Below are 12,460 nucleotides of genomic sequence, written 5' to 3' on the forward strand. Positions count from 1 at the left end.
GTGTGGTCCACAGAGAGAGAGAGTGAAGGTGGATGCAGTCAGAGCAGACAGCTGTTGGCGAACGGAGCAGAAGGGAAGTCTGCATTAAAGTTTTTAAATGGTAGTTAATACAATGCGTTTCAGTTTGTCCTTGAATGAATGCTGTGTCTTGCTTCCATCTGCTGGCATGTTGGTAATTGTCATGGGATGCAACCTGGGTCTGGTCTGCATCATGTCATGCAAACCATTGCCTTTCCCTTGTGTGTTGGCATTCGATGGAAATAAGACAATGACAGTTTAGGTGATGCATGCAGAACATCAAACTGGTTAAAATCGCATTATTATAGTGTTGAAGTTATTGAGTAGAGCAATCCTCCAATTATTTGACTGAAACTTGGCTTAACTATATCATGATACGCAAGTACACTTTAGGACCAAATATTACTGGGTCCCCCACATACATGTAATATTCAGAAATACATTTAGAAACATTGTGGCTAACAAATAAGCAACAGTTCAGCATGTATCCTTACCCTGTTTAGCCGCACTGGTTTCGACCTAGTCTTGTTCTCTCATCTCTGCGTCTGCTGTGTTGTTTTGGGATGTTATATTTACCCACCGTGTGGATGAATTTTTTAAACATGCAAACAAAAGCTGCAGTGACGGTGCATTGCACACTAACAATGTTTAGTTTTTGTCCTTTGTGTTTGTTATTGTGAGTGTGACATGCTTGCTATTAAAACAGCGCTGGTGGAAAAACGGGGCTCAGAGCCTTTTTGGCTGTAGATCAGCACTGAGAAAATGGCGGCCCTGCACTTCTCAGTGGAGTGACGCTACAGAACGACAGCGCTGTGTGTGTCAGAAACACAGTGCCCTCTTCCCCCCCCCCCCCTCCCTGCTCTCTCATTGCCTTCTCTCTCTCCTTTAGTTGCGAGCATTGAAGAAAGCTTGAAAACGGGGTGGTACACAAATGCTAACACTTCCCTCGTGTAGTTGTGGTGAGGCTTTGCATACAAACTGAGCATGCATGGGAAGGCATGTGTAAACAACAACAACGCACTGCAGCACAAGGGACAGCAGACAGAAGCAAAGGGGGGCAGTAGGTTGATCAGTGCAGTAATTATGATCTGCAACTAGGCTTAGTTTTATCAACATAATCCGTATGCACTCTACTACTCCACGGAGATCTAAAATAAATAAACCAAAGCATTACTTTGTGTTGTCAGAGAACTTACAGGGGGGTGGAGGCTGATGTGTTAGTGAGGAGACGGGCTGAGCTACTGCAGAGAATTTCTGCTTCAAGTCAAGTTGAGGTCAAATGGTTAGGAGGTTAAGGACGACTCACCTTCATGGTCCCTGTCTATTTGCAGTTCACAAAAATCTTGATGGGGTAACCTGTAAGGAAGATACAGTTTGGCTCAGTCGTTCAAACGCAAGAACATTTTGCATGTGGTAAACATTTCCATTTGGTTTACTTTATCCTACATATTCCCCATATATATGGCCATTTTTATTATAAAAATGTTGCATGCAACCAAAAGGAAATCTTATGGTACATTTCTGGTGGTTAGGTTTGATTTACATTTGTATTTTTAGAAACACTTATAGATGCAGTTTTACCACAACCATTTCACATGTTAAACAATAAATACATGACGAAAATAGCTCCAGGGACGTCTGAAATATCTGCACAATGATGGATAAAAAATATATGAAATTGCCAGTTTGAATGAATGTGACATTGAGAATTTTAATACGGAAAATATTAATTTAAATCCATTTGAAAACAAATGTATGAAAACAACTGGTGCTTGTGTGTATGTTTTTGTATAGAGTGCGGAAATACTGCACTTATTTTCAAATTGAAGCTCTCTGTGCCATCATAGAAGTCACTCTGTGTTTGTAATTTCAGTGTGGGTGGTATTTATTTTCATTAGTAAAGCATCTTGTGAAGTCTAGTGTATATATAAGTAGACACCTTACTTGTTGCCATGGTATTTCAACCTTACTAAGCAAGTGTGGGTGTGATGACACACATACATTATATCTCTCTTCTCTTGTCACGTCTTGCTCTTGCTCATGTTATTTTTCTTTCCTCCCATACAGAGCTGCCCCCACAAAGTGGCCAGGGAGCCCAGTATGATAATCCCCTCTGGGGACACCTGCCAGCTAACAGGAGTGCCACAAGTGCTGCATCTTCCACCAACCTCAGCGGCTGGGATCAACTGATCATTGACCAGAAGGACACAGAGGCTTGGCCTTCTATTACCCTCAGACAGAGCCAGGCCCCTCCAGGAGGATGCAATTTGGACACTGACCCTGGTCAGCTGACCAGCAGCAGCAGCAGCAGCAGCAGCAGTAGTACTAGTAGTAGTTGTAGTACAGTGAGTATGGCTACGGGGGCCAATAGCCAGACAGGCCACTTCTCTGCCAACCACCTTAGCAGCAAGGCCAACAGTGGGCCCAGCCCTGCCAATCATACTGGAACCAGCATGATCTCTAGCCAGGTTGCAGCCAATCGCAGCTGGGGCTCTGGGCCTGGACCCTCCCATTGCCCCCCCCAGTCAGTGGGGAGTGAAGGGAAGAATGACAGCCCAGCTGGGGGAGGAGGCAGCAGGGGTTGGGGGTCTTCATCATCCTCCACCACCAACTTTAACTTGAACCTAAACCCTAATGCCAACCCATCTGCCTGGCCCGTGTTGGGGCATGAAGGGGTTGGCACAGTGGGAGGCAGCTCAGGGGGAGCCAACACCATTTCACCTCCTCAATCTTCACCCAACCTCTGTAACCCGCCTGGCCCCCCACCAGCCCAGACCAGCAACTGTACTGGAGCCAACACTAACAACAACTCTTTGGGGATTGGCAGCGCTTGGGGCAGCATGATGGCCTCTGAATCGCAAGAGCCACAACCCTCCCCGTCCACGAATGTGTCTTTCAGTTCAGAACCTCAGAACCTTAAAACTGATGGACCAAATCACACTAATAAGCAGGAACCCCCTAGCCCCATCCGCAACTTGCCTGGCTGGGGTAATGCACCTGTAGGCTTGGGTTCCATGGGCCAGTCCCCCCCAGGGGGCTCACTGGTCAATGGAGAAGATGGTAGCTCGGTATGGGGTAACAGTGGCGACTCAAAGACACCTTCATCTAAGGAGGTATCTGGCTGGGAATCTGGCTGGGGCCGTGGAGGAGGTGGAGCAGGAAGCTCTGGAGGCTGGGGGGACCAGTCAGGTGGGAACTGGGGGAAGCCATGCACTGAGGAGGCCCCGGGAGGCTGGGACGCCCCCACCTCTCCTCCCCAGGACCCACAGGCTAGTCCTTGGAACAGAGCTGTGAGCACAGCTGCTGCAAGTGAGGGCAGCAGTGACAGCATGGAGGGTCACCCCCAGCACAAAGACCCCTCATCCAGAGATAATCCTGCTCCTCTGGTGCCTGCCCAGGATCTGGACCCCAGGGTGTTGTGTAACACTGGCTGGGGACAGACCCCTGTCCGCCAGCACACTACCTGGGACATGGACAACGCTAAACGTAAGAAAGAAGCAGCAGCTGAATCATGGGGCTCTGGCCCACTACTCCAAATGATGCCCATGGTCCATCCAATGCTAACATGGGCCCCCCTCAAAGGAGTGATCCCGGGAGCAAAAATGATGTGCCTGCTTCTCAGGGACCTTCAGGTTGGGGAGGAAGCATTGCTGCTAACAACCAGCCTAGCTCTGGTTGGGGAGAGCATCCCAACAACATTAAGCCCCCAGGCGGCCCTGGCGGCTGGGGGAATCCTCCAACAGTAGGGCCCACCCCCAGTATACCCAAGAATGGGGGGCAATCCTGGGGAGAGGAGAAGTCATCAGGGTGGGAGGATTCTCGCAACAAGCCAACATCCCAGGGCTGGGGAGAGCAACCCAAAGCATCCCACAGCTGGAGCAATAGTGGAGGGAGCAATAACGCCGGGGACTGGAGGGAGCAAGAGGAGAGCAAAAAGAGTCCCACAAACCCGGGGTGGGAGGGGGAAGCAGGAGGCTGGAAGGAAAACCCAAGAGGCTGGGGGATATCCCCTTCAGGACCTGGGGTACCTGCAGCTGGAGGAAATGGAGGTTGGGGAGAGCCAGTTTGCCAGCGCCCCACTGGCCCTCCCCAAGGTTGGGGAGGCAAACCTCAAGAGGGGCCCAGTGGCAGTAGTGGGGGAGGGAACATGGGCTCCTGGTCTGGCTCAGGCCCAGCGAAGCAGGCTGGAGGCTGGGGAGGTAAGAAGGAGTCCTTAGCTGATCCCACAGGCTGGGAAGAGCCCTCCCCACCTTCAATCCGACGTAAGATGGAGATTGATGATGGGACCTCAGCTTGGGGGGACCCTGGTACCTACAGCAAGTCAGTCAACCTGTGGGACAGGAACAATCCAGGAAAGTCCCAGGCTAAAGCTACCACTGGAGGCAATAACCCCCCAGGCCCCAACAACAACCATCCCCACTCTCACAATCACCCCTATCACGGGCCGCCTGCACCGTTACAGAACCACACCCAAAACTCCCAAAACCAAGGACCCAGCAGTGGGCCCATGGAGCCTGTTGTTCAACACCAGTCGGGGCCATCTCACAACAGGGGCCCCTTGATATCTCAAGGTAAGATATCATAACATTTGGATTTTGCAATGTGTTATATAGAGCCGCACCCATCATGCTAAGCATAGACTCATAATAATGGGCTGAATTGGATTGTCAACGATAAGATTTAAAGGGAATTAGATTTCACATATTCAATATGTTGATTTCAATGTCATGTGTTTCTCTCTGTTTCTTCATGGTTCAAAGTTAAGGTGTTAAACTTGAAAGCTGGTGGTTAGTTAGCGCGGTGCACTGTTAAGCTCCAATCCCTTGATCCACTTAAAGGTAAAATCTTGACCTAGTTTGCCCTCCGTGGATTTACATCTAATCGACTATCCAAATGAGTTAAGCAGTGCCAGCCCCGTCTCTCCATGAGGCTCCTCGAATTTCACAACAACGGACACGTCTGTGTGGGTAACCCTGGCAACCTCTCATGGGTACCCAAAGGAAGCACAAGAATGCTGTTTACAAAGTGCCTCTCGTGAAAAAAGCGATTCACCACAAACAGTTTGAGAAGGATCGGAAGTGTGTGATTATATGGGAGCCACCATCTGTCAGTTGATGAGAGAGGAGGTGGAGCGAGCTCTGAGGAGCTAAGAGGGGACTTACGCCCCCTGCAGTCCCTCACTTGACCCTGCATGCTGACTCCACTGTGGATTTATTTGCTTTCCCCAAAAAAATCCAATGTGTCCAATTTGCAGGCAAAAAAGGCTGTTGATCATATAGTGATGTATAACCCTCTGGGGGTAACTCCTCAATACTATTCATAGTTAATGGCAGAAAGTAATGATTGAGTCTGTTTTAGAATAGTTTAATGCTTCGGCCACTCGTACTAGAAGGTTGAATGCTTGTAATAATTTTGGAGCAGCCTGCAGGACTTGACCTCTCCCTGGAGAGTGAGCTAAGCTAAGTCTGGCACGGTCAGATGTCCAGTGCTGTATGTCATGCCAAAAGCAGCAAGGCCGCGCCAAATCTTAAATTGGTATCTTCTCCCTCTGTCAACCTTCCTGCTAAGCCAAGCCCAGGTTCCTGTCTTCCTGCATTAGGGGCACTTCACACTGCTAAACAGAAGGATAACCAGGCTGATGGATTTACCAGATGTCTTTTTAAATAAGAGTCCAGATAGAATGAAAAAAGAAAAATGCAAGTTCTGTGTTTTTTTTAAGGCCTATCCAGAGATTTAGTTTGAAGAGAGGCAGCCTGCGTGTCTATGAGCATCACTAATGTTGAGCTCAAAACTATGCCAACACAAGCCAGCATAAATGATTCCACCTGCCACTTGTATGACAAATGCCCGGCCAGATAACACAAATCAGTAACAATGCATCATAAAGTCAGTTTGGGAAATGCAGCTGTATTCAATGCTTCTTGTACATCTAGAAGATGGCCTTTTAAAAAAAGTGTTTCTGCTTCTACTGTCAAATTGTGGGTAGTCTTAACATATGACTGTATCTAAAAGCATGATGTATTTTCTACTTTTAAGATCTTGGTATTTTTTTCTGCAAAGTATTTTTATTGACGGACCCTTTTACCTTGTGTGTGTTTCAGGTTGGGGAGAGATACAGAGCTCCCACACAAAATCAGACAGCTCTTGGGGGGAGGCTCCTCCTCCTCCGGTCAGCGTCGACAACGGGACGTCTGCCTGGAGCAAATCCAGCGGGGGCTGGGGAGACAGCAACCCGGACAGCTACAGCAGGGGCAACCCAAATATGACGTCTGCTTCTTGCAAACCTGGTAAACAGATAAACGGTTTTACTGATTATACTACGATGTGTGCACTTTTTGATGAATTATGATACCCTGTGTCTACTCCACTGCTGAAAAAGTTCAATCATTCTCTCCTGATAAGTAAAGGATGTCTTGGACATAAAGGACAGCAATATAGTACAAGAGAAGCAAGAGCTCTTGTAATTTTACCCCCAAATCCACACTGACCCCTGGTGGCTGGCTCATATGACTTTTTATGTAACAATGTGCAACATGCCGTTTTCAGTTTATGTAAACATTTCTTTCTTATTTTACCAGCCGTGAATGTTGTTGCTTTGATTTTTCCTTCATCAGAGGGTTATCTTTAACCTCATATATATTTTAAAAACAGAAAGCTCACTAGCAAGACGACAACCAGCTAGATCATTAACAGTCAAGATGTTGCTATTTTTAGGCATTTTGGGTTTCGTAACATGCAGTGGTGAAGTAAAATGTGTTTTTACTTGTATAAGAACTGTACATATAGCATAAAGATGGTGAAATAAACAAAAACAGGCAGTATTTCAGGGCCGGATTAACAACTTTTCTAAAAGGTGGATTTGATAAGCAAATTCCTTACCACCTGCTGATGTTTTATGTATTTTCCAGCCCCCAAACCTATGCAAGACGGATGGGGAGGTGGAGGTGGAGGTGGAGGTGGAGGTGGAGGGGAAGAGATGAACATGCAGGGGGGTCAGTGGGATGCTGAGGATGGAGACATGTGGAACAACTCTGCTTCCCAGGAGAACAACTCCTCCTGTAACTCCTGGGGAAATGCATCCAAAAAAGGCCCTCCGAAGGTATGAAGCGGGGCTGTTTGCATACAGTCATTTCCTAATCCACAAGAGAAAAATGTGATATTACATTTCCATAGAATGTTATTAAGGTAACAATAGTTTTTCTGTCATCAGCTCTCCCAGGGAAAAGTCCCAGGGAAGCAAGAAGATGCCTGGATCATGAACCGGCTCATCAAACAGCTGACGGACATGGGCTTCCCTGTGAGTTAAAGGACACTGCACTGCTTCACGGGAGCTAAGACTGGGATTATTATATTTATTAATGTCTTTATTTTTACTTTCGATAAAAGATTGTTGCTTGAACCTAGATTTGAACATTTCCTCTTCAAAAGTGTTTCACTAGAAATTAGCCTTTTAAGTGTTCATGTGGAATTTGAAAATTACAGACCAGGAAATAAACAACAGGTCAATTGAAAATGATTGTTAGTATTACAACATTATTTGATGGTTTGTTTCCTCATTACTTCAACGTTCTGGTTCATTCTGCAGAGGGATCCAGCAGAGGAGGCTCTGAAGAGCAACAACATGAGTCTGGATCAGGCCATGAGTGCCCTGCTTGAGAAGAAGACGGAGCTGGACAAGAGGGGGATGGGGTTAGCCGGCCACGACTACCACAACGGGCTCATCCACAAGCCTGTGGGCTGCCCTCGGCCTCCGCTTCTTTCCAAAGACCCCTCAGCAGACCCCCGCTTGCCCTTCATGGACAAGGTTAGTCATATATTTACATAACAATATACTGTACATAAAATTAGTTTGAGACTTTTTAATGCCTGATAGCAGCCCCATATCTGGCGTAGTTTAGTTTGTTTTCTTTTCACAAGTTAAATGAAAGATAGTAAGGCAAGCTTCACCTAAATCAATGTAAGAAAAATGGCATTCTATTCCAAAACAAATGAGACAAGTTTCATTTTCCTTACTTTCCTACATTTCTTTTTCCATTTTATTGTCTGATGAGAGGGAATTTTACAGATGCACCTAACATAAAAAAAAATCAACAATTCAGTGTCCAAACCTATATCTCTCCCCCGGCTGCTCTTCTCAAAAGACCTTGATGCTTTGGACATGACATCACTTTGTGACATCATCCAAATGTGCCTGTTGAACTTTAGATAACACGTTTAAGACATTTCGAACCCATGACTGTAGATTATTGATTTAGAGACATGTGAAGGACTTGCTGACCCTCTCTCTTGACTCTTCGTGCAGCAGATGCAGAGTGGAATGTTTGGCGGTGGTGGAGCAGCACAAGCCCGGGCCATGCAGCAGCCTCAGACGCCTCCTCACCCGTCAGTGCCGCCGCTCAGTTCCTCTCAGCCGAGTCTACGTACTCAAGTGCCTCAGTTTCTCTCCCCTCAGGTATATAAACACACACACATACAGACATAAATGTGTATATATATAGTTAGGTAAACACACACACTTGGCCTCATTTATAACTTCGTAGGCTAACATTTTAATGTATGCAGTGCTGAATAATTTACATTTAGATTACAGTCTTTAAAAACATCCTCACTCATTTATTATTTATCACTTTAGACCTCTTCTAAAGTATATAAATGAAGAAAGAGATTATTTTTGCCACTCAGCTTAATACCACAAGTTGTTATGGGACTTCACATAGACAGTGTGTGCACCAAATGCAGACGGATGCTCTGCTCTACACTTTAATTGTGCTAAAACAGTGTTTTTGTTACTTTGGTCACAGGTTCAAGCACAGCTCTTACAGTTTGCAGCAAAAAACATTGGTCTGAATCCTGCACTTTTAACCTCACCAATAAACCCTCAACATATGACCCTTCTGAATCAACTTTACCAGCTGCAACTGGTGAGACTCATTTAGCATGGTCTGCTTCAGTTTTATGAGATACATTAGATATAATTGCATGCATTAGAGCGCACTCAGCAAATATTTGCAGAGCACAATGGTATTATGAGCATTTTTAAATGGACGTTTTTTGTTTCATGTTTTCTGTGAATGTAGATTGTTACATGCCTTTTTTATTATTTTTGGTTACAAAGAAGTCACTGGTTGTACAGACAGTAACTTCATTTGACATTGAAACATTTATTATATCTAATACACAGGCATACCAGCGTTTACAAATTCAGCAGCAGATGTTGCAGGCGCAGCGAAACGTTTCTGGCCCTATTCGACAACAAGAGCAGCAAGTAAGTTTCCCTCTTGACCACTTTGAACACTGAAAAATACTACATTTGCTGAGTTATGAAGTCTCCTAATTAAAGCTTATTGGGATGTGGATACTGTCGAGAACACTGTTTAATTCAGTTTTTAAATGTAACAGTTACTCATTATAGATCCTCATGTCTTTACTGTGTTTTTCTCCCAGGTTGCACGTACAATCAATAACATGCAGCAGCAGATCCAACAGCACCAGCGTCAGCTGGCCCAGGCCCTGCTGATGAAGCAGCAGCAACAGCAGCCGCCCCCCTCCCACTCTGGCCTGCATCCTGGTGGGTCCAAATCCTCCCTGGATTCATTTCCAGGTCACCCCCAGGCTCCAGGCCTCCCCGACCTGCAGACCAAAGAGCCGCAGTCATCTCCTAATGCTTACAGCCCATACTCGCTCTGTGAGTGGCTTCACCTTTCTCTTTGATGGCATATGGGTAACGCTTTGCTAAATCTCATGGGCTCGTGTAGTGACAGCTCTCTTTCTCCTCAGCTGGACTGAATCCAAACATGAATGTAAACTGCATGGAGGTGGGAGGTATGTCTATGAAGGAACCCCCCCAACCTCAGTCGCGCCTATCGCAGTGGACGCATCCCAACTCCATCGAAAGCCTCTCTGGAAACTCCTCTCCTCTGGAGCCTAACATGGGCAAGCATGGTGAGGAATCCCCCTGCTGGTGCAGAGTTTACATTACAGATGTTAGATCATTTTCCTTTAAAAAAAATAATAATACGAAGCGATTCCTTTTTCTAAATAAAACCTCTACGTTGTATTTACATTGAGCCTCTCAACACTAAGGACAAGATGCAGCTATGTTTTCCTTTGTTTACTGTGATACACGTTTCCTTTTTTTAGGTGGTAACTTGGGCCCCCCTGGTAAGCCCCATCATATGGAGGATTCTTACAGCCCATACAACCTGATGTCCAGCTCAGAGTCTCCGACCAGCCCCCTTGTCCCTCAGGACAACTGGGGGCAGGGCAAAAGCAACAATGACAAAATGGCTAATGGGACCAATATCAACTGGCCACCAGGTGAGGAACACTCAAAATACTCTGTATAATCCATTGTTTAATCTAGTTAGCAATGTTTCAAACTACTTGTCCATTAAATGAGTTATGCTGTTCTGTGTGAAATCCATAATTATTGATTTAACATTTCAGAACTATCAGAACTCAGAGAGTGCAAACAATGCAATGTTTATTTCTCCGCTTTGGTAGGGTAATAACATTTCCAAACATTTAACTTTTGCTTTTCAGAGTTCTGCCCAGGTGTGCCGTGGAAGGGCCTCCAGAATATTGACCCTGAGACCGACCCAAACGTGACCCCCGGCAGTGTCCCCAGCGGGCCCACCATCAACACCAACATCCAAGATGTCAACCGCTACCTGTTGCGGGACAGGAGCGGAGGTGAGAGAAGGCTAAATGCTTTCCATGCATGGCTTGAAATGTGTCTTACTAAGACAGTCCTGGGGATAAGAAGTTTAAAAAGGTCCACTAAACCTGTCTGACAGTATGCCGCTCTGGCTGCTCCCAGAGAGCCTGCTTCTTCTTGTTTCATTCTTCATTTTCCTACTTTTCACTGTTTTCTATATTCATTGTCATTTTTACCAGTTTATACTCTTCGTTTCTTCAGAAGCTTTCTATCATTATTTGTTGAGCATTTTTCCTTTACTCCATTTTCTCTTTCTGCTATTTTTTTCTTATTTCTTTGTTTGTCTATTTGTTTGTGTTGATGGCATCGGGTTAGGCTCCTCCCCCACTTCATCTCAGAGCGAGGCTCTGCCTCCCTCCACTGATTGGCCAGTCAGTGCCTACACTAGCTCGTTCAGTCTGTCGTCCCCGGAGTCGGACGATGCAGGTACATGGTTTATCCATAACCCCCACCACATGCAGTGGCTGATCACTGCAGAACAACATTATCCTTTCCCTCCTGTTACTGTAAGAACTTCAGCCTCAACCCCCCCAGGAGAAACACATCTCTCCTGTCCATTCAAGCTCCTGAATATATGATCCTCCTGAGCTCTCTCCCTGCCTCTCATATAGTGTATATTCCCCTGTAGTGTTAGTGTATCCTGACTCCTTATGTGTGGCATGGGAAGTCCTATCCTTTTGAAAAAAATATGAAGGAACTTTAAGATAATTTTCCCTGCGTGACTCGATCACTTTGTTCTGAAGGCCAACTCATCTCCCTCTCTCTTCCCTGATCAAGGTAAACTGTCGGAGATGAAATCCACTTGGTCTCCAGGCCCCATTTCTCACAGCCAGGCCTCTCTGTCCCACGAGCTGTGGAAGGTACCCCAGGGCCCGAACCGGAGCAGCAACATGGCCCCTACCCGACCCCCGCCTGGCCTCACCAACCCCAAGCCTTCTTCAACCTGGGGGGGGAACTCCCTGGGCCTGGCCCAAGGCTGGAGCAGCTCTTACACCACAGGTAGTTTTATAGTGAAATATATAGTCTGTGGGACAAATAAAGGTACTCTGACTGATTCATTTTTGAAATAGTGATAGAACTGATCTTACAGTGAAAAATAAGCATATTAACTATCAAAATAATGCAGCCAATATTACAGGCTAGATGGTGTAGTATTTTTCATTTGATATGAACGGTAGACAACCATCTTTGTTTGTGGATAAATAAATACAAACATTTTAGCAGTTCTGTTTTGTGTTTTTGCGCCAGAGTTGCGTAAATATAAAATATAGAATAATATAATTTTGCGACATACCCCTTTTTTTCGGTTGTCAAATCTGAGTTGATTAAAGGGCAGATTTTAGATCCATACTGGGTGTATCGTTATATAGCTTTCTGTATGAGTGTACTCAAAGCACATGCTGCACTTTGATGTGGCTCACAACAACATTTTGAAGGTACAGAAAGGCAGAGACTTAAGATCTTTGTGTGGTTGAACTGTCAACTGACACTGGGTGGAAATCGACACCACCCAGTCAGTTCTGGTAACTGAGTTTGGTTTCAGACCAGCTTGTTATTCATCTCTCCTCCTCTCTTACACACAGCAGGTACCACATGGAGTACAGACAGCTCCACCAGAACCAGCAGCTGGCTGGTTCTGAGGAACCTCACTCCACAGGTACCAGCTCACAATCCGCTGCTTCCTCTTAGCCTTTAAGAGTTGATGCCTCTGTATACTAAAGGCCT

General features: G+C 45.8%; 1 protein-coding gene across 1 annotated transcript in view; it reads left to right on the forward strand.

Moving 5' to 3' along the window:
• Window positions 1-12,460, forward strand: part of LOC134877900 (trinucleotide repeat-containing gene 6C protein-like) — a 37,652-nt gene that overhangs the window by 22,662 nt on the left and 2,530 nt on the right. The window contains 16 exon segments of the mRNA XM_063903575.1: window positions 2,086-3,540; window positions 3,543-4,589; window positions 6,120-6,305; window positions 6,927-7,117; window positions 7,229-7,315; window positions 7,604-7,822; window positions 8,321-8,470; window positions 8,820-8,939; window positions 9,200-9,283; window positions 9,463-9,703; window positions 9,796-9,960; window positions 10,159-10,335; window positions 10,561-10,710; window positions 11,051-11,161; window positions 11,513-11,734; window positions 12,319-12,392. Coding sequence (XP_063759645.1) covers window positions 2,086-3,540; window positions 3,543-4,589; window positions 6,120-6,305; window positions 6,927-7,117; window positions 7,229-7,315; window positions 7,604-7,822; window positions 8,321-8,470; window positions 8,820-8,939; window positions 9,200-9,283; window positions 9,463-9,703; window positions 9,796-9,960; window positions 10,159-10,335; window positions 10,561-10,710; window positions 11,051-11,161; window positions 11,513-11,734; window positions 12,319-12,392 — 4,679 coding nt within the window.

Source organism: Eleginops maclovinus, chromosome 16 (assembly GCF_036324505.1).
Source record: "Eleginops maclovinus isolate JMC-PN-2008 ecotype Puerto Natales chromosome 16, JC_Emac_rtc_rv5, whole genome shotgun sequence".
Classification (NCBI taxonomy): domain Eukaryota; kingdom Metazoa; phylum Chordata; class Actinopteri; order Perciformes; family Eleginopidae; genus Eleginops; species Eleginops maclovinus.